Source organism: Panicum hallii, chromosome 2 (genome assembly GCF_002211085.1).
Source record: "Panicum hallii strain FIL2 chromosome 2, PHallii_v3.1, whole genome shotgun sequence".
Lineage (NCBI taxonomy): Eukaryota > Viridiplantae > Streptophyta > Magnoliopsida > Poales > Poaceae > Panicum > Panicum hallii.
In genome coordinates, this window is record NC_038043.1 from 48901723 (window position 1) to 48923842 (window position 22120).

The following is a 22120-nucleotide window of genomic DNA, read 5'->3' on the forward strand; positions in this document are numbered from 1 at the left end:
AATCTTGGGAAGTGAGTCTATATTCTTGATCGATTAAACAATACTCCTTCCGTTTTTATTTACATGTGGTATTAGATTTATCCTAAATTAAATTAATTTTGACCAAGCCTATAGAAAAATGCAGCGACAACTATATTATCCAACATATTTACTATGAACGTATACTTCATGGTGAATTCAATAAAATAAATTTGGTATTATAAATATTATTATTTTTCTATAAATTTGATCAAAGTTGGTTAAATTTTGACTTAGGACAAATCTTACAAAGCTACTATTGTGGAAGACCTGGTCTATACACAACAACATCACGCATCAGGCAGGACCAACTAGCATACCAGAGGCTTTACATGCTTTATGCTCCATGCAGGCTACTCTAACCGGTATTCTGGAGGGAGAAAGGACCGGAGGGAAAGGGAAGGCGCCCTGTTCGTGGGCTGGCAAGAAGAAGCATCTTCGACCGGTGACCACGGAGCAGGAAAGGAAATCCAAGTGGGAACCACCCCGACAGGGTGGATAAAGTTCAACGTCGATAGCTCCTTTGTCCAGCAATCTGGTAAAGCGGGTGTTGGAGTAGTAGCTCGCGACAGCAAGGGGGACGTGCTCCTCATGGCGAGTCCTTTTCAACTGTCAGGATGCTGCAGAAGCAGAAGCTCAGGCTTGTTTAGAAGGATTTCGGTTGGCTGCACAATGGACTCATGAACCGGCCATTGTTGGATCAGATTGCCCAAGAATCGTCCAAGCCATGCAAGTAAAGGAAGATCGATCCGCTCTAAGCTTCATCCTGCTGGAAGCCAAGGATCAAGCGCGGATGTTATCGGAGTGGCGAGTTGTCAAGGTGAAAAGAAAGTGTAATCTAGTTGCTAATGAATTAGCTCACTAGCTAGAAGGACTACGCATACTGCGGTGTGGTTAGGGCTTGCGCCTGCATACGTCGACGACATCGTCAAGAACGATTGTACTCCTTCTGACTAATCAATAAAGCTCTCTTTTACCCGCGAAAAAAAAAATTTGATAGCCTTGGTGACCTGACTTTTTTAAATTTTGACCTTTCTAAAAATTTCACGTTTAAATTTCCAGATAAAACCTCTCTCGAATTTAGACCCTAAACGTTGGCGTGCATGAGTCATGATGCTGAGCTAACACACCTCGGCGCCATAACTTACGGCGCCAAGCTGTCTACCCAGGCAGCTGAGCTGGTGCCGACGTGGCAGCCGGCTCGGCGCCGATCCCCGATCCCTATTTCCTATACGCCACTATGCGTCTCTCAGACCGCGCCCTCCTCCTCTCTCTCTCTCTCTCGAGCTCTCTCCGCTCGCCGGCCTCCTCCGCCCGGCTAACGCGCAGCCTCCTCTGCCCACCACTCGGCCGCCCATCCCCCTGCGTGAGCCCCGGCTGCCCGCCCTCGGCGCGAGCACCGGCGCCGAGGGCGGCAACCGACATGTAATAAATTTGGTATTGTAAATATTATTATTTTTTCTATCACTTTGGTTAAAGTTGGTCGAATTTGACTTAGTTCAAATCTAATACAATATGTAAATAAAAACAGAGGAAGTAACCCAAGTTGGGAATTACAGTATTCCATTTGGTTAGTTTTGTATTGTCTAATAAGGTATAATAAAATTAGAGTGTTATGTGAAAGTATACCTTAGACTTTAGTTATGTATTAGATAAATTATTTATTTCAAATTTTAGCGTTGCCTCGTCGAATCCTCGTGCTAGTCCAAACCGAGCGCTCGGGAGGGTCAACGCCATTTTTTCTTTTTTGTGAGGCCAGCCCCCGGCAAATCCAAACACGCCCTACACGCGCGACCGGAGGGCAGCCGCCCGCCAGCCCACCACCGTCCCAGCCATTTTTTTTAATTAAACCGCAGGAGCACTGCCAAATCATTTAAGAAAAAAAACCGAGTTTTATAGATTACTAAAAAGAGTTTAGAAAAACAAATAAAACACTCCAACTCAACATGAAACAAACTAACACGAGAACTACGTGGCGCTAGGGGCACTTAAAGCCGCTAAGGCTAATTACACTAGGGATTTTATAGCGAGTTTCATGGCATTAATTATCACGATACATCAGCATTTTTGATGATGTGGCACTGATTTAATGAGGGAAGAGAAGGAACCAGTTTTATCCCCACGACACTCTGCTAACTCGTTTCCAAGATGTTAAAAATGGCGTGAAATACCACTGTAACCGCTATTGTTTTATGGGAGATCCCATGCACCACTAGATTAAATAGCATTTAATTATACTGGTTAGCTTTAGAAACAGTGAAATGAAACTCTCCATTAAGGCACAACGTTTCATTCGTCCCCTAAACTGATATGGCATTTCTGGAAACAGGAATATAAACCCCACTGTGATTAGAGTAAGCGAACTCAAAGCCGCTTGCCGCAGACCCAACTCCTCCAGAATATAAGGCTATCTCCACCGGCTTCCTCTAAAACGTTCTGTTCGCTATTTTGAGGAATACTGTACCATCCGGTAGAGCTCCAGCGGTATACGCTATCGTGTGCGGTAAAATGGAGCACGACCTCCGCATTCCGCACAGACGAAGCATCCTCCATCCCGGTCGCCAACGCCCGCGTCTTCTCCAGCTTCCGCGCGGGCGCAGGAGGAAGCAGCCGAGCAGGGGCAGGGGCCGGGGCGGCGGGCGGCGCAGGCGCAGGGGCCGGGGCGGCGGGCGGCGCAGGGGCAGGCGCAGGGGCGGCGGGCGGCGCGGGGGCAGGGGCAGCGGGCGGAGGGAGCAGGGGCGGCGGGGCGGGGCGGCGCGGCGGGGCGGAGCGGGAGGGCGGGGCGCGGCGGGGCGGAGCGGGGCGGCGGGGCGGCGGGAGCAGGGGCGGCGGGCGGCGGGAGCAGGGGCGCGGGGGCGCGGGGCGGAGCGGGGCGGGGCGGAGCGGCGCGGCGGGGCGGCGCGGCGGGGCGGGGCGGGGCGGAGGGCGGCGGGGCGGCGGGAGCAGGGGCGGCGGGGCGGGGCGGAGGGCGGCGGGCGGAGGGAGCAGGGGCGGCGGGCGGCGGGAGCAGGGGCGCGGGCGCGCGGCGGGGAGCAGGGGCGGCGGGCGGCGGGAGCAGGGGCGCGGGCGCGCGGCGGGGAGCAGGGGCGGCGGGAGCAGCTGGGGAAACGGTAGTTGGAAGAAAAGATAGAAAATTGAGATTGTGGGGTATAGAGGATGGAAATAGAGGATGTTGTTGGAGTTAAATTTGGTACAGAGGATGAAGTTGATATGGAGGATGGATATAGAGGATGAGATTTAGGGGATATCGCTGGAGATAGCCTGACTGAAGACCAACACAGCTGTCATTATTTTGCCTTCGAACGCTCTTCTTTTCCGTTCCTTCTACGCCGTGTACATGAGTAAGGCTGTAAGGCTGTAACGTGTTCCCACCCACTTTTGGGTTGCGCCCGTCTCATGCACCCGATAAAATACTCCACGCCGCTGGGCCGCCAGGGCCCACCCATCGCCGTCGCCACCCTCTCCTGCCACACCCCGGCCCCGCCGGCCACCGCAGATGGGCCAACCGCGGCGGCGCGGCTACCCGCACGGCCACCACCACCGCTGTCCGCGCCGCATTGCGCTGCCGGCGGCCGCGCTAGCCCTGCTCTTCCTCGCCGTCTCGCTCCTCTCCGTCTCACTCCTCTCCGCGCCGCCGCTCGCCGACCCGCGCACCGGCCTCGCCACCTCCTCCCGCCGGTTCCTCCGCCGCGACCCGGTATGGATGGACACTAGGTACTCGCCTCGGCAGGCATGTCCGTGCTGCTCGATCTGATTGTAACTTTCTCTTTTCCTCACAGACGAACGGCTCCGGCGGCGAACTGGTGGGTACCGAGAGCGGCGAGGCGTTCAGTGTTCCGGTAAGCTCACAATGCGTGTGTATTTTTTCGTGGTTTATCTTCTGGATTGTCCATAAATGATTCAAATTTGGGTAAATGATTTTGTTCTGATTTGATCCTTGGGGGGGCTTAGGTTCTGAGTGCACTGCCCCTTCATCACTTGTGTTGGGGGAATAATGAGGAGATGAGTCACATTGAACCACATTCATAGGAAATGTTAGATTTGACCTCTCATGTAAGAACAGCTGATCATCCTGTTCTGTTTCGATCAAATGCAGACACATGGATGGATTGGGCAGGATGATCTTTGGCATTCAAAGCTTGCTAGCAACTTCTATGGATGCTGCAACTCTAGCAGTAAATATCTTGGTGAGCAGTCACCCAGTTGTGATTTGCTGCTTATAATTTAGACGATGTTGTCATAACTGTTGGATGTTGTGTGGACCTCTGTAAGTGGGAGTCAATGATGAATGCCTATCTGTATCTTTTTGCATTATGATGACTGATGATTTAATAACTATATTAGGTCTTTTCTTTTTATTTTCTGGCAGATTCCAGTATTACCACACAGCCAGAGCGATACTTAATTGTTGTTACAAGTGGAGGTCTCAATCAGCAGAGAACAGGGGTGAGATGTTTCTCTGGTTGTCTTCTAGTACAAGTAGAGTCGCATGCGTGTAAATGGATATGATTTAAAGTTTAAAACACCTGAAGTTAATATAGAATTCCTTTTCAACATATTTTGTTATTTTTATCTTTTTGCTCCAAACTAAGCAGTACATTGTTTACAATACATGTTGTCAGGACCTGCTCAAATTACCTGAGGTATCTAAATTGGTAAGGGTCACAAGGCTATGTAGTCTATGTGCAGGTGTGACATGTTTAATAAAATGCCAATTCTTTGGTAAAATAGAGCAGAGAATCTTTTCTCATTTATGAATGATTACACACGAACACTTTACTTCCAAGTCCAAATTACTTATTTGCTGGTTTTCCTCATCCTGTAAGGCAGAACTGTACATTGGACATATCATGACATCTGCTTCTTTGTAGATAGTTGACGCTGTCGTGGCTGCGCGTATTCTGAACGCTACACTTGTTGTTCCCAAACTGGATCAAACATCTTTCTGGAAAGATTCAAGGTATGCAATAGTGAGCAATGAGCGCTTCCCAAATTTCAGCCCATGATATCCTATGATTATAGGTGTTCAGATTTAATTTACTCCACTTCTTTTGTATTCAATGCTGCAGCAATTTTTCAGAAATCTTTGATATCGACTGGTTCATCTCATTCCTTGCAAAGGATATCAAAATTATCAAAGAGCCTCCAGTAAAAGGAGGTAAAGCCATGAAGCCCTATAAAATGCGTGTCCCCCGAAAATGTACTCCACGGTGTTACTTGAACCGCATCTTACCGGCACTTCTGAAGAAACATGTAAGTTGTACCACCTATGGCTTAGCTGGCCCAAATTAGTCCCTTTCCACCATCTTCGTGACAACACTACATTTCATTATCCTTTTTGATATATCACTCATTGAATTTTACTGACCAGTTACTCTGGTGGTCAATTGTTGTTACTTACTACCTTGTGCGGAATTTATCTTTTGAGGGAAATTTGTTAATGCTTGGCTTCCTGAACTTGTTGTGTAACTTATTTGTGCACTTCATTATTTTATGCGTCTATGTGTAGTTTGATTTTAAAAAATAAATCAAAAATAAATGAAGTTTTTATTTTTGTAATGTCCTATGCGTAGTTTGATTAAGGAACTGAGCCTAGCTGGCTAGCTCAGTTGGTGCGAGGTGTGGGTGTGCACCCGCAAGACCTATGTTTGAGTCCCTCCTTGACTTGAATTTGGGTGCCTATTTCTTTTCTTATTTACAAAGCCACCTATTCCCCCTAGGTTGTTCAATTTTTGGTATAGTTTGATTTCTGCTTCCGCTCGTAGTTTATTTCATAAGAATCCAGTCACATATCTAAATATCTTATTGTACTTCCTGGTGGTGCAGGTTATTCGAATGACTAAATATGATTATAGGCTCTCAAATAAGTTGGACACTGACCTGCAAAAACTGCGTTGCAGAGTCAATTATCATGCTTTGAGATTTACTGACCCGATACAAGAATTAGGTGAAAAGCTAATACAACAAATGCGGGAAAAGAGCAGATATTTTATTGCTCTTCATCTGAGGTATTCTTCGTTCTGTAATATTGATGAACCTGTCATCAGTCTGCATTTTTCATTTTGTTCAAAGTTTACCTGTTTCAGCTCACTCGGTTGCAAGTATATGAATACTGTCACTACTATCCATAACAAAAGCTGTAGTTTGGATGATTGTATGTATTGGCAATGATTCTTTTCGTACATATTATTCTCTCTTCTTAATTAAATTACACGCAGCGCTCCTGCGATGTTCGAGAAAAAAGACAATGGTTCTTCTTCAGCTGTTTAAACTCGTCTCAAACTTCTCTCCTGGAGCATCCTTATTTCACCGTCTCCAGAATTTCTTCTCGTGTTCTGATCGTGTACCACAAAAAATGACTTTAATTGTTGAAATAAAACCGCTGAGATGACTAGTTGGATTCCCTTCATCTCCAGCCAGTTCCCTTTGGCCTTAAATAAAATGATAATTAAGCAGAAAAATTCGGAAGATGGTTAAAAGCAAATATAAAATATTGCATTTTCTTCTTTGTTGCTGTTCTGGGCATCATTAGTTCAGTTCATTATGTTTCTATTTCTTGACCAAGACATGCTTTTTGTTGTGATGACAGATTTGAACCTGATATGCTTGCCTTTTCTGGGTGCTATTATGGCGGTGGAGAAAAGGAGAGGAGAGAATTAGCTGCAATTCGCAGACGATGGAGAACCTTGCATGTACGAGCTGTATGATGTGTACTTGTTACTTGCTTACTGAGTAAGAGTTACCTATTACTAATCTTGTTGTGTTTTAACATTCCAGATACGTGACCCAGAGAAAGGAAGAAGGCAAGGTAGATGTCCACTAACTCCTGAGGAGGTAGGTCTGATGTTGAGGGCATTAGGCTACAGAAGTGATGTCCCCATTTATGTTGCTTCTGGTGAGATATATGGAGGGGAAGATACTTTAGCACCCCTCAAAGCGCTCTTTCCCAATTTCCATACAAAAGAAACACTGTCAGGCGAAGAGGAGCTTGCTCCATTCTTGAAGTTCTCATCTCGCATGGCTGCAATCGATTTCATTGTCTGTGATGAAAGTGATGCTTTTGTGGCTAACAACATTGGTAATATGGCCAAAATTCTTGCTGGGCGAAGGTGACACATCCTGTATTTATCTGCTGTTAACCCTTTTCCCTTTTATTTATTGTAGTTCATTTATTTATTGCTGCTCTCTGCAGGAGATATTTTGGCCACAAGAGAACAATCCGACCAAATGCTAAACAGCTCTATCCCTTATTTATGAAGAGGGGGAATATGTCATGGGATGCATTCTCCTCCCAGATGCGAATAATCCAGAAAGGATATATGGGCGATCCCATGGAAATCACACCAGGAAGAGGTGAATTTCATGTGAACCCAGCCGCCTGTATATGTGAAAAGATCGGCGGATACTCAGTAGCAAAGTCCATTTCTAGAAGCAACCAGGAACCTGTAAATGACACTGGAATAAGGAAAGCCGTTGTGGGACCACCATATCCTGTTTATACTGATGAAGAAGCAGATGGATCTGATACAGAAGATGACCAGGATACCACCGCAAGAGGAGAGATGATTGATGCTGAACCCGATGATGACTCTGTTGTCAGACAAGAGGATCCTGAGCTAGAGGAGATCCTGTCAGATTAGTTCAGTTGCGCGGCTATTTGTTCCGGTTAGGTTATGCAAAACTGACTTTGCATACATGTGATGTATGTGGCAGCAACTTGATGGTCTGGACATCTCCTTACTTGCTAGATCTGCAGCTGCTGGTGTACATAGATTTTGTGGTGTGCAGCTGTACATCCTCTTCCCCCTAGCAGCCTAGCTGAACGAGGGCATGACCATGTTTGTCATCTGCGTCATTGTGGCGTTCAGATTTTTCCTCTCCTTTTTTTTTTAAAAAAAACATCGCCGCCTGTGCTCATCGCTCATGGAAATGTATATATTACTGCTTCATTTTCATAACCTCTTTGCTTGGCCAAATTTCTTGGCATCTTATTTTGCAGTTGCTGCTTTCATTGTGCTGGAACCTTGTCGACACATCAGAATGTAACATGCCTAATCTTTGTTGGCAGAAAGTAGCGTGATGCCTACAGCCACGGCATAGTCGATTCTGTGTTACTGTCATCAAGTTTCTATTGATCGCATTTCTATTGAGTAGCAGAGACCAACGTGTAAGTGTCTCCGCAATGTAGCGAGTGAAACGATTCGGATTTTCATTTACGAGAATCTGACTCCCCGCACGTTAGCCATTACGTAGGGAACTCATTTCAGCATAATATTATAACCATACAACTATATCAGAGTACAATATTGGTTACTTACATTCGAAACAACTCGGAACACGATAAGTACAAACCTCTTGGGCTAGACGACAAGTAGAAATCCTGCAAAGCAATAACTAGAGCGTCAAGTCTTCACCTTCGGTCTTCACCACAGGCAGCCTTGAGTGAAGCAATGCAACCTTTCCGACGTAACATCTTCATGATCGTTCTTGAGCTTCGTGTTCAAACCTGCAGCTAATGATCTGCCCCTAAGGAATGGGACAGCTAATGATCTACTCCCAAGGAATAGAACAGGTCCACATCACCATCCATATGCAAGTTTTAAATGACTATACTAAAGGTATAACAAAATTTAAGTAGATAAGCTGAGGTTTCCTATGCATGCGCATCATCAAATATATCATTAACCAAACTCCGAACTCGGGCCATTCTAACATTCTGGACTCCCGGATCAACACACACCTTCCAAAAACCACTAAGTCGGTACGAGAACTCCCACTTCTCGCACCTCAGCTGCCCCAGACAGGAATTTATCACTAGAGGGAGACAGAAAGCATGAGTAACACTAACTAATAAGAGCAACAGAAGAGTAGAGTTGTCCACGACCGAGGACGTGGCTGTACGTATAGTTTTCACCCTGCAGTGGTTGTACATCTGGACCCACTCGAATCGAAGCCAGGAGCGACCCAACTGAACGACGAAACACCGGTCTACTGACACAGAAACTAGTAGCATCGGTACCATCCGGCTTTCCCGGGTCTTAGGCGCATCCTCCCGCAAGAGGTCGCTCCGGGGTTGTGAAGCCTCCCTTGCATCTCGGAGGAACGTAAGGTCAGCACCTCCGCCTCCTGCACCGATACTCAATCCTCCTACCGGCTTGGTACCGCACTTGCTAGCCCCGGATCGGGCCTACCCGCATAATGGGTAAGTGGTGGGCACGCTTAACATAGTACCACAAATCATAGTTACTCTCAACCAATCCTCATATGCCGAAGCGAGCATTTTCGTCATATACGTATCCACCGCAGTGGTCCGCAGCTGCACCCATTACAAGTGCCCCCAAATCCTCACCAAGTATCCATAAAGTTATGCCCGCTACAGGCACTCCATAGAGTGTGCCAAGATACACACTCCAAACCCTTGATCCAAACATCAAGTTAGGTTCGCTCGCTCCCTGCTATAAGACTCATTCACCAACTTCTGGAAAGTGTATCTCCACTCACGCCAAGACTATCCATACATTTCCCACACATACCCATGCAAAGTGCAGCAAGGTATCTCATATACATATTAAGTGTATAGGAAAGAAAGGAGTTCAGGTATATAAAGAGGCTATGCAGATTAATCTTATAGTAGCTCAACATGAAGCAAATAGCATATCTAGTAAGCAACGTCTAATAGATACTCAGATCCTAGACGGGCGTGAACCTGGAGCACTATGCAGGTTAATCTCATAGTAGCTCAACATGAAGCAAATAGCATATCTAGCGAGCAACGTCTAATAGATATTCAGATCGTAGATGGGTGTGAATCTGGAGCAAAGTCCTTCTCCTTGTCTTCTGCTTTTTATTGACGAAGTCGTCCGGAGATCCTAATACCTAAATACAATAAATACCGAGGGTCTAATGGCAAATAAACTCCAAAATGAGAAGCATAGAAGATCCAAATCACACCAAAAGCTACTCTAACGGGTAGGGCATGATATTTGGGAAATTATGAAACTGGTTTCATAATTTTCAAATATCCGGTTACTTTATTACGAGTTTTCTAAGCTTAAATCTATTTCTGAAATAGATAAAATATTATCGGAAAAAGAAAAAATGCAGCAGTGACATGTGTTAGCACCGGTTGTGCCACGTGGCATGATGATGTCAGCGTGACGCCATCCCGGGTCAGCATTTACTGACGTCAGCATTGCCTTTGCTAACGTCAGTGTTGACTTGCTAACGTTGACTAGTCAACAGTCAAGGGGTCAAAGTCAGGCTGGGTCCACAGGTTAGTCACACGGGTCTCTCTGACGGATGGGGTCCACTTGTCAGCACAGGTTAAACAAAACAAAAGGAGGAGGGGACGGGGGTGGTTAATAGGCCAAAAGAGGATGAGCCGGCTCCGTCAGCCCAAAAGGCTCGGCTTGGCCTGCGGCTCGCAGGCCGGCTTGGGTCATGGCTCAGGCAAAGAGGCCGGATCGGGGTTTGGCTCAGGCTTGGCTTGGATCACACGGGCCGGCTCGGCGTAACAGGTCGACTCAGCCTGGTCCGTTTCCCTCTCTCTCCCCTCTCTCTCGCTGTCATGTTGGGGACACACGTCAGTCTATCTCTCTCTACCTTACACGCGTGTCCCACAGGTCAGACACTCAGCCAGATCCTGTGCGGCCAGCCCCCAGATCCGGTGCGGCTCAGCTCGGGTGCACACCTGTGTGGGTGGTCAAAGGGTGTGTGCGTGTGTGCGCGCAGGGTGTTCAAAGGAACGCCACACTGGCCTGGCCGCGACGTGAACGCGATGTTACGACAGCGTTCGGGTGGTGACCGCGCACGGGAAGATCGTGGCGCGGTATGCAAGGCTCGGTGCGTGCATGCGGGCACCTGGGGCTCCGGGGCCGCGGTGCAAAGGCGAGGCGCGCGGGCTCCCAGCGTTCCGGGGCCGCGGCGGGGCAAGGACGGCGATGGCGAGGGCAGGGGCGAGGTGTACGGTATGGCAGAGTCGGCATTGGCGATGCTGTGGCCAAGGCAGGGCAAACCAAGGGCCTTTCGGCCAGGTTCAAGGGCGTACGCGTGTGCGGGCACTCAGTATGGCCGAGGCCGTGACACGGCCGCAGCGCGCGTGCGGCACTCTGGTGAGGCCGGACGGCAGCGGCGCTAGGCTGCAAGGGGGTGAACGGGACGATGGCGATAGGCTCCTGCAAGACGAGGGACGGGTTCCTATGGCCGACTACCGGAGGGTTCATCGGCGGCCGAGTTACACCGGCAGCAAGGAAGGTCTCGGGAGGGCTCGGCAGCGGCTATGGCTTACCAGCAAGCGTGATGGAGGGGGTCCTGGTCCAGCAACGAGTCAGGGCCGAGATGATGCGGTGCCGTGCCGTGCTGCGTTGCCTTGTTGGTGTACCCGTATGGGTCGCCGGCTCAGTGGAGAGGTCCTGGCGGCGGCGGTCCTCCTCCTCCTCGTGCTTCCCCATCCCTGGCTTGGCGATGCGGCGAAGAGCTCCGGCAACGACGGGTCCTTCTTCTCTGCTTCTCCCTCCTTCTTCTCCTCTCGGTGTGGTGGCGGCGGAAGAGGGGAGAAGCACTAGAGGCAGCTAGGGCTTCGCAGCAGCCAAGGCGGGGCTTTTATACTCGCGGGCGCTAGGATTGGCTGGGCGCGGATGTCGAGGATCGGCTAGGGGTGCGAGGGCTCGCGGCTGGGGACATGTGGCGCGCATCGCGCGGGGCTCGGCTAGGGTTCGCGAGGCGGCCAGAGCAGGACACGGGCGAGCGTGGGGTGGCAGTGGAAAGGGGGCGGTTGAGCGTGGCCAGGCAGTTGACGAAGCTTGTCACGGAGCGACGGAAGGGTACGGCGGCTCCGGTCGCCGTGTGGTTAGCGGGCGGAGGAAGAAAGGGGAACAGGGAGGGGTGCGGTCAGGCTGCAGCGGCTAGGGCAGGTGGGTGACGGGTGTGGGAGCAGGCGCTGGGCTGCCTGCTGGGCTGGGCCGGCGGTGTCTGTGTGGGTTGGGCCGCAAGCTAGGTAGGGTAGGTTAGGGTTTTGGGTTGGGTTAGGGTCGTTAGTAGATTAGTTTTTGAATTTAAATTTGAATGGACTATTCTAATTTAAATTCCACGCAAAGGGTTCAAGCAACATAAATCCAAATCAAATAATTTAAATAAAACCTAATCGGATTCACACTATCAAATATAGCTCCTTAGTTTATTTAGGTTTTAAAACTAGGAATTTAGAGAGGATTCGAGAAGACAACCTTAGATTGTTCTATCTAATTAGCACTTGCACCCAGAACTGTTTGAAACTCACATTTTTCACAACAATTAACATTGCATAAAAATCTGGAATGTTACAGTGAGGTTGGCTTGAACAACGTAGTATTGTATGCCTGTGTATGTGCCATCCAATCCACGAAAGAACTGTCCTGTTCAGGACTTCAGGTCAGGCATAGTGACATGATTTTCGCCTCACTATCACTGAAAATCTCTGGAGGTTGAAATAGTCCTATGGTAGCTCGGACTGGCGCCACATCGGCTCATCCAGTCGTCAGATTCTCCCCGGTACTCATTGCACGTGAGGTCCACCACCAAAACTGGCCTAGTCGTACGCACGATTTCGGCCCGGCGTCTTTGGACCAGTTGCTGCCACTCCCTGTGTAGGGTGTTCAGTTCAGAGGTCAGAGGTCGCAGGCTCGCTCCTCGGACTGTTTGGACCGGGCGAGTAAACTTTACATTTTATTTGGTTTAGTAAAAAAATCAAGTTTCATATATTTGACATCAATTACAAGTATTAAATATAGACTAATTACAAAACTAATTGTATAAATGGAGGTTAATTCGCTAGACCAATCCATTAAGCCCAATTAATTTATGATTTGATAATATTGTGCTACAATAAACATACAGTAACGATGGATTAATTAGGCTTAATAGATTCGTCTTGTGAATTAGTCTCCATTTATGCAATTAGTTTTATAGTTACATAATGTTGTGCTATAGTATGTTTGTGCTAATGATAAATTATTTATGTAATTAATATATACTAACTATAAAATAATTGAATAAATAAAAACTAATTCACTTTCGGCGTCGCCGCCCGTCACGTGCACATTTTTTATTTGAGGACCGTTGGCACCGATTTAGGTACGGAGGCACCGTTAAATGTACTGAAGAAATTGGATGGGAAAAAATTGCATGGATGAATCGTGCAAACGTCTACGTGCATGCAAATAACATGCATGGACAAAAAAATATTTATGTACTGATATTTTTTCTTTTATCCATGTATACATGTGGATATATAAAAACTATATAAAATAATTAATAATTTAAAACGGAGGAAGTACATAAGTTATTTAAGTTCAGTTTTTGCCGTGGATGCTTACATATGCTCTGTTCATTTATATTTTGTGCGAATTTTCCATATATGGTGCTACCGCGAGCATAGTTGTACTTAACCCATAATACTAGAACATAGTACTAGAACTCCTCCTATTTCATTCTTCTTGTAGTCCCTCCCCTCCTGTGGTAGAGTTTTATTAGAATAGGTGGGAAAGTGCAAAGGATATCACACAAAAGTGTCTCGTAGCAATTCACAGATTTTGGTTTGCAGCTTCTAGAAAAAAGAGAGTTAACAAACAGAGAGTTTAAAAAACAAGAGAGTTACATCTTTTTTCGAGATGGAAAAAACAAAAGAAGTAAAAACATCAAGAGAGTTAAGGTCTCGTTTAATTCCGAAGGGCTAAAGTTTAACCCTGTTACATCAAATTTTTTTTTACTATTTAAAAGTATTAAATAAAATTTGTTTATAAATTTTTTTGCACAAATTGATGCTAATTCGCGAAACAAATTTAATTAGCCTAATTAATCCGAATTTTGATACAGTAATGCTACAGTGACTATCTGCTAATTATCAATTAATATATTTCATTAGATTCGTCTCGTGAATTAAGCCGGATTTCTGCAATTAATTTTATACTTAGATTTTATTTAATACTTCTAAATAATAAGATTTTATTTGATGTTAATTCACGATACGAATCTATTAAGCATAATTAATTTATCATTAGCATATATATTACTGTAGCATGATATGGTCAAATTATGAACTAATTAAGCTTAATGAATTTATCTCGCAAATTAGCCTCCATTTATGCAGTTGGTTATTTAATTAGATTATATTTAAGATTTCTAATTGATATCTAAACATCTAATATGACATGATTAAACTTTACTTCCGAGGAACCAAACAAGCCTTGAGGTTTGGACGGCCAATCAAAATCGAAGTGACTAAAAGATGCTCTGGTTTCCTCTCCTCTCCATGCTTCATGGGTGGAAATCCCGGGAGAGGGATTTGCTGCATCTCACCCGCCTCAATTTCCGTGCAATGCATACATCCAAACAAAAAATATTTTTGTTTCATAAACCAGTTATCCAAATTAAATTTCGATTGTACCGTTGCGTTTCTTACATTGAGATTTTTAAAACTAGACACACACTTGCCTATATTTAGATGATATTTTTTCTAAAATATTTTTATTTATCCAAAACAATTTTATTTTCTGAAATATTATATCTTGTTATGGAATATTTTTTTATTTTCGAACCAACTTCTATTTTTATGGAATACATTCGGAATTTTTTCTATTAAATATTTTTATTTATTTTCAAACAATATTTATTTTTTAAACAGTAGTTGCTCCTGCAATGCATGGATGTGCATGCAACAGTGGTGGGATACATGCTTTGTGATAGCATAACAGCCGATTAGGAGGCGGTGGTGGGACTGAGAATATAAGTCCTCTAGGAAGGGCGGGGCTGCAGCTGCTGGCCCGCACATCAGGAGGCACATGGTAGGCCTAACCTTATCTCTTCCCGTCAATCGCCTTCTCCTCCGTTTCTCTCTCATCTGGCTGCACTCTCTTTCTACTCTTTCCTATCACTCGAATTTCTACTGCTGCTCAGATTCGCTGCTCAGATTCGCTGTGGGCAACGGAGAGTGCCACACTTAGGAAGAGTTCGTCGTGCCACCCGTCACCGCTAAAAGCTAGCACCACCCATTGTCCTATTGCTCTACTACTTCTTGATGACGCCATCAGGACCGTGGTGAGTGGTGGCGGCGGTGGCCAACGGCAACATCGGCCAGATGATCGATGGTCGGAAGATCGTGTTGCTCCCAGAACGCCAAAGTCATGAATCTGGACTCAGTCACCTCGTACTTGCCGCCTAGGTATATGCCCACTTTGTATTTGGCAATGGATGTTTGATGATAGATAGTTTGTATATCGGGTGTTTTGTGATTGAGATGTTGAACAAGACTTCTAGGACAAGTGTTAGTGATGATATATTTTTAGTATATACTATGATTTCGTGATCGATTTTTCGTGTAAATGCATCTATCATTTGAAATAGATAGGATAAATAATTGTTGCCTTTCATTGAAACTTATATAAATTAAGCTGTCTAATATTTATATTTAATTGTTGAAACGACAGCGCGCTTAATGTCCCAGTGATACTTGATTCATGGCCCGGAATCTTTGCCCGACAGGCAGCTTCAATCCAGTTCCTGGGAGGGTGTGTTGGCCTTGTGTCGAGCCTAGGAATTCGCCTATGTTAACGTTGCGTGCTGTCCTGATGGCCCGTTGCAAGCTCTGAGAGCTGACGCGGAGCTGTTTGACCCCCCCAACGGTTCCAGGATTCACGAGGCCGCAGAGCCAGGCACGGGAGCTCCGTTCTCCGGATCCCTGTCAGGAGCAGACCAAGCTTGAAGTTTCGCCGTAGCGGATCGACTCAAAGCTTCGCGCAGGAACAGCAGCATGAACAGCTGGGCTTTTTTTCAGCTTTGGGCCGATTTTGAAGGTTCAATTTTAGAAAATCCAAAAATCAAACATCTAATTTTTAGATTTTCTAAAATCAAGATTTCAAAATCAGCTAAAAGCTAAAACAAACGGGGCCTCGTTTCTCCTCGCTCGCCCGCTCGCTCACCCAACTCATGATGTGGATTACCCCGGCGAACGAACGGGCGCACGCCAGCGCCGCAACCTCGTGAACGCTGGCACGAACCAACGACACGGGCGTGTCCAGGCTCCGGGCTCCAGCGTTCCGGTTTCATTTCACCTCTCTCCTCTCGTCGGCCTCCTCCTCCTGTGTCCTGTCTCGGGCACGGGACAAGGGCGCCGCGCCCAGCGCCGGGCCCGGGCCGCTTGCTGCCTAGGCGCCGACTGCCGCCTAAGCTTGATTCTTGAACAATGGCAAGAAACAATGCCGCCGGGCGCAGACAATCCCCACGAGCTGCTGCAGGCGGGCTAGCCAGCGCCCACGCTTGTTTCTGTCTTCTCCCTCCACCCCACTCCACTCCTCACCCACTGCGCACACCCCACCAGGCTCAGCTGTCATCTCCGGTGCCCTTTTACTGACCCCGGAGCCCCCCGCCGCACGATCAGCGCCGTGCGGAGCGTTGCACGGCTGCGATCCCTCGTCAAGCCCGGCTTTGACCGCGCGGCAATGGAGAGAGAGAGAGAGAGACACAGAGAAAGAGAGAGAGAGGCTCCCCCCACCGCCCCGCTCGCTGCTGCACACTGCCCCACTCCTCTACCTCCGCGCCAATGCGCCTCCCCAGCATTTAAACGGCCAAAACCCTTCCCAACCAGTCCAAACCCCGCAACAGTAAACGCGCACTCATCACACGCTCCAAGCTAAGCTAAGCCAAGCTCCCCTCACCATGGCAGCAATGCCGCCGCTCCCCGCTTCCTCCCCCATCCTGCTCTGCTGCCTCCTCCTCACCGCTGCGCTGTGCCCCGCGGCGCGGGCGGCGCGGTTCGCGTGCAACGCCACGGCGCCGCGGGCCTCCACGTGCCAGGCGCTCATCTCCTACGCGCCGCCCAACGGCACGGCCACGGCCACGCTCGCCGCCGTGCGCGCGCTCTTCCAGCTCCGCTCCCACCGCGCTCTGTTGGCGGCTAACGGCCTCCCGCTCTCCACGCCGCCCACGGCGCCCGCGCCCACGCCGCTGCGGGTGCGCCTGCCCTGCCTCTGCTCGGGCGGCGCCGGGGCCACGTTCCAGCGGCCCACCTACCGGGTCCGCGCCGGGGACACGCTCGACGCCATCGCGCGCGGAGCCTTCGCGGGCCTCGTCACCTACCAGGACATCGCCGCCGCCAACAACGTCTCCGACCCCAACAAGGTCGCCGTCGGCCAGCAGCTCTGGATCCCCGTGCCCTGCAGCTGCGACCCCGTCGGCGGCCAGCCTGTCGTGCACCTCACGTACGTCGCGCCGGCCGGGAGCTCCGTCGCTGGCATCGCGCAGGAGTTCGGCTCCGCGGAGGAGACCATTCTCGCCGTGAACAAGATGCCCGACGCCAAGGGCCTTCTCGCCGGCCAGGTTCTTGATGTGCCGCTCCGAAGTAAGCAATCCACAGAAAAAGGACGCCCATTTAATCTTGTTCCTAGCAGCTCGTGTGTTTTTGATTTATTCGACTTGTTTAGTGCATTCTTTCATCTCAAGAAAGTAGATTCACTTGCACTGACTTTTGAGTTACTATACTGTTGTTGCTTAGAATACATTTGACTTGTGAAAAGTTCTGAACCTCTTTGCATTTGCATCTTTTTCTGATAAAAGTTGCGATTGACAGATATGCTTTGCCGTTGGGCAAATACTAGTTCCACCTCTGTCTTCCTCCTCCCCCCTTGTACTTCTATCCTAATTATTTACGCCTAAAAAAGTTCTGAAGTTCCTTTTCAGATTGTTTGCCTGAAAAGTTTGTGCTTTTGAATATGAAAAAAAGGAGTTTCAGCATTTCTGCTTGCCTCCTGTCTATATTTCTGCTAGCTTGCAAGTACCTGCACAGAGCATGTCTTCAACCTTAGCATGGAAACCAGCTGAGGGTTTGTATTCTTGATCGAAAATATGTAGGTTTCTAACTTGCTATAGAGGAAAATGAATTGGTATCTCCAACAGAAGTTTGCTTGCATCAACAAATGTAACTGTTGCTGTCACAGTTCAGGATAAGCTAATGTATTATCTGGCTTTTTTGAACGTTGCATTTGGATCTGATGTTCTGAGAATTGACATTTGTCATCTCTCTTTGGAATGAAATTTGGCTGAACTAGATCACATTAGCAGAAAAGTACGATTTGGATTACTATTGTATGTTATAGTTCACATCATTGAAGTTTGTTCATGTCACTCACCTTGTTTGTTTGCCATTGTCATAGTCTTGCTATTGTGAATGCTAGTATTGTGCTGTCAAAATGCACTTCAGCATTATGTTCTGTTCATCTCTCTGAATGAACTGAACTATTGGTATCAAGCTAGACTCTAATGATTTACATATCTATGCAGCTTGTGGTTCTGCCATTAGCAACACAGCCATTGACCGCAACCTTCTTGTCCCAAATGGAAGCTACATCCTCACCGCTAACAACTGTGTCATGTGTGGCTGCAGCTCCAGCACATGGCAGTGAGTGCCCACTCTACTGAAACTCATACAAGCTGAATCAATCTTTGTAACCAAATTCCGAACTCCACAATGCTCCATGGTCTTTCAGGTTGGACTGCCAGGCAGCACAGGGATTAAGCTCGTCGTTCTGCCCTGCCGCCAAGTGCGGGGACATGTTCCTCGGCAACACGTCCTCCACTTCATCCTGTGAGAGCAGGACGTGTTCCTACGCTGGGTACACCAACAGCACATCTTTCGCCATCCTCACCAACATCACCACCAGCAACACGTGCAACGGTGAGTGCGGCCCGGTTCTCTTCGTAACAGCCAATAGCTTTCTTGTTGCTCAGCCTCTGACAGTGCTCGTCTAAGTTGCTACTGATGGCTCTGTTGTTTTTGTCACTGGCAGCTGGGATGGCTCCAATGGCGCAGCCGGCTCACTCCTCGGCATTCCGGTTGGAGCCGGCGTGGTTGAGATGGACGGAGCTGGTCGTCTCTCTTCACGTCGTCTTGCTCTGTCTAGGTTATCTGCGCCAAGACTGAATGTTGCTGTCATCTGTATTTTGTTAGACTCTGGGCCTCTGATTCCTAGTTTGATGTTGTGAGTAATGTGGTGCAGTGCTTGCGAGACTTTGACCTGTACCTGGTTGGATCTGCAAGTGCAAACGCAAGGGGAACACTTTGTTTTGCGTTAGAAGGTAGATCAGGAAACAATTGTACTTTGTCAACCTTTTGCAAAGATACTTTCTGTGGTTATGATTTTAGCCTTTCAGTGGTTATGATCCTGCCCACACCATCATTGTTATCGCTGCGTTGGGGCCGCGGGCGATGACCTGTTGTTCGACTTGGGGCCTGGCTGCGGCTGTCTCCGACGTGCTCGTGCCCGACGAGTGATGCCGGAGCCTGCTGGTCCAGCTGAACCCATGCCCGTTGGGCGTAGAGGAGCGCTTGTCGGATGTTGGGGTCGTTGCTTCGCTCGAGTAGTGCTGTTACCCGAGCAATGTTGGCCACAGGAGTCCTGAAGCCATGTTCATCTGCCGCGGCGAATTCGGCGTCGAGTTCGCGCTGTGCAGAACGTATGCACTCGTTAGCTCGTCTTCTGCGAACCGCGCGAGCTCTGTTCCTTGCACGTCGCGCGTCGCGCTCGGCGTCGTTCTCGTTCTCGGCTTCAGCGGTGTCTTCATCTTCTGATATGCCGTCAAGTGCGCCAATGGGGATGAGGGCATCATCGTCCCCTTCTTCCGCCATCAGGACTTGGCGAGTTGCGAGTTCTTTAGAGGGGGCTTCGACTAGCTCAGTTGAGCCCTCGGTTATGGTAGCCAACGCCCTGCCCTCCTGAAAAGGCAAAGACTCAAGGTGGGCTACCAAGCGGTCTTCATGTCCGAGTAGATCGGACAGATTCATCCCCCTCCAATGAACAATTCGTCCTTCGAAGGTGGTGGTGATCATCAGCCCACAAGTGGCCAGGTGATCCTCAGCCCCCGACATGCGGTGGCCTCGGAACCTCCAGCCTGGAGCAAAGAGTTCAGGTTCTTTTCCAACGTGGAAAAAGGAACAGTAGAGACAGACTCTGCCTCGGTTTCCCTGGCAGAGTCAAAAACGGCAACTCGTCGAGATTATTGACAAAGTCGTCGAGCCTTGAGGCAAGTGTTTTTAGCTTGAAGGTGTCGTCGACGATGTGCCGACGGAAACCGCCTGCGCCGTTGGCAACGCAGACCCACGGGCCAAAAACAAAGGTTGTGCCCTCAGGGAGCACGGGACTGGGGAACTTGAAAAGAGCCATCGAGTTCTCCAGCGGATCTCTGATGCGCACCCCTACCTGGCGCGCCAGCTGTCGGGTTTTATCCGGCTGCCCACCGAGGGGTATACCCAAGGTGGTAGGTTTTGGGTTGGGATGCGCCGAGATCAGAAACTCGAAGGTGCAGACAACACAAGATTTAGACAGGTTCAGGCCGCAATATGCGTAATGCCCTACGTCCTGTATGATGGTTTGTATTGCCTTGATGTTGATCGGGTGATCTTATATTTTGAGAGGGTCCCTGCCCGCCTTTATATATCCGGGAGGACAGGGTTACATGAATCCTAGTCCGATATTAGCTTAGGAATCGTACTCAAGTACAACTCGAGTAGTTTCCTTCTATATCGACTAGTCCTACTCCGCATGCGGGTAGAATACAACATAAATAAGGTACATGACGCGTCCTATCCCCTTAGCCCAATACGGACTTCTTGATGTACGCAGCCCCGTGACCCCGGGTCCAACAGTAAGGCATGGATTCATTCATATCATTGTTTTCAATCCCAGCGTGTAACAGCAATGTTCCGGTTAACTTGGTTTGTTGGTCTGCTGAAAGCCTGAAACTGCAATGGCAGTCCTGTTAAACATGTTTAATGGAGTCTGGCCAGGAGAAAATAAGAAAATTTCAAGCCATTCCAACATCTATACTAACTAGGAAAGCATGCGCGCTACGCCGCGCCCGTAGGATGAGAGCAAATGGTGTGACGCAGTGCTACGTTTCTTTGTCCCACATAGCACTGTAGAATCAGTAATTTAATTAATAAGGATGAAATGTATAATTGTTGAAATAAGTATATGAAAGGATGCTAAAACCTACTTATTATACAGAATATGGTCATATGGAATGTAAGCATATCTATTCCACGAAAAGATATAAAAGCAATTATATGCAGTGCAAGGATCATCTTTTTCAGTCCTGGCTTTCTGTTCTTGGTACAAATGAGATAGAAACAATATTTGTGTTGGCTTATGCATCCAGCACACAAACTGATTTCATAGGAGAGCGTTACAACAGTAAGCACTTCAATCTTACCAGACTTGCATCAGGCATAATGTCAAATAATTTCTGATGGTATCATAAAAATAGAGGAATTACTAAACTACACTTATAGCTGGCCTCTGAAAAAAAAATCAAGCCTGCTTCATAAACCGACGCTGAAACTGGATTTGGAACGCCGGGTGGGGGGGGGGGGGGCGGTGTTAGATATTGACGATGCCAACGGTTGGCCTTCTTCGCGGTCGGCGATCGATTTGTTCTCCAGGCAAGGACGACACCACCGGTCAGAGCAAGCTTAATAATTTAGCTAGTTGTTAGCTATATCTTATTACCATGTCATCTAAGTTAATCTTATAGCTAACCCATTTAATAGTTGGTTATATGTGTGGACTACAATATTAATATGTGATCTATCTTTCCTCTCTTATTCTCTCACCAAATTTAGATGAGTATGTCACTACGCCAAAACAGCAAATAGGAGCAAGCAATATGAGACAAGCCTCTAAGGGCACGTCTCAGATTAGAGAAAGAGAGACGCGCTAAAAATGTGGGCGCGGCGCTGCGTGGGGTGGGGGAGGGCAAGAGACAAATGCGAGACGGGCCGTGGGAGGGCACGTCTCCGATCATTTTGAGATTTGAGATGCGCCTTAACGTGGCTCGTCTCGCATTTATTCCCACCTCAATGCGCCGTGGGAGGGCCTAAAGTAATGCGAGACGAGCCACGTTAAGGCTCGTCTCGCATAGTAATGCGAGACGAGCCGTGTCTCGCATTGAGGGCGGGCGCGTCTGTAGCATACAATACATTACATATTATTTTGGAATCAATCCGTTGAAACCGAACGAACCGGCTTACATTACATATTAGTAAATCCAGCAATACATTACAATGTCTCATATAATC

The 22120-nt window shown here is 47.9% G+C and overlaps 2 protein-coding genes across 2 annotated transcripts; both read left to right on the forward strand.

Moving 5' to 3' along the window:
* The first annotated feature begins 3440 nt into the window (after positions 1 to 3440).
* LOC112881991 (O-fucosyltransferase 6-like) lies at positions 3441 to 7985 on the forward strand. Its single transcript, XM_025946931.1, has 10 exons — positions 3441 to 3715; positions 3798 to 3857; positions 4115 to 4205; positions 4388 to 4464; positions 4890 to 4978; positions 5088 to 5271; positions 5845 to 6026; positions 6608 to 6710; positions 6796 to 7127; positions 7211 to 7985. Exons 1-10 carry the CDS (start codon positions 3515 to 3517, stop codon positions 7656 to 7658), a joined length of 1767 nt encoding a protein of 588 aa, XP_025802716.1. The 5' UTR covers positions 3441 to 3514; the 3' UTR covers positions 7659 to 7985.
* An 8731-nt stretch (positions 7986 to 16716) lies between these two features.
* LOC112882838 (chitin elicitor-binding protein) lies at positions 16717 to 19180 on the forward strand. Its single transcript, XM_025947996.1, has 4 exons — positions 16717 to 17389; positions 18328 to 18445; positions 18534 to 18721; positions 18834 to 19180. The coding sequence occupies exons 1-4, from the start codon at positions 16717 to 16719 to the stop codon at positions 18965 to 18967; spliced, it is 1113 nt and encodes a 370-aa protein (XP_025803781.1). The 3' UTR covers positions 18968 to 19180.
* The last annotated feature ends 2940 nt before the right edge of the window (positions 19181 to 22120 follow it).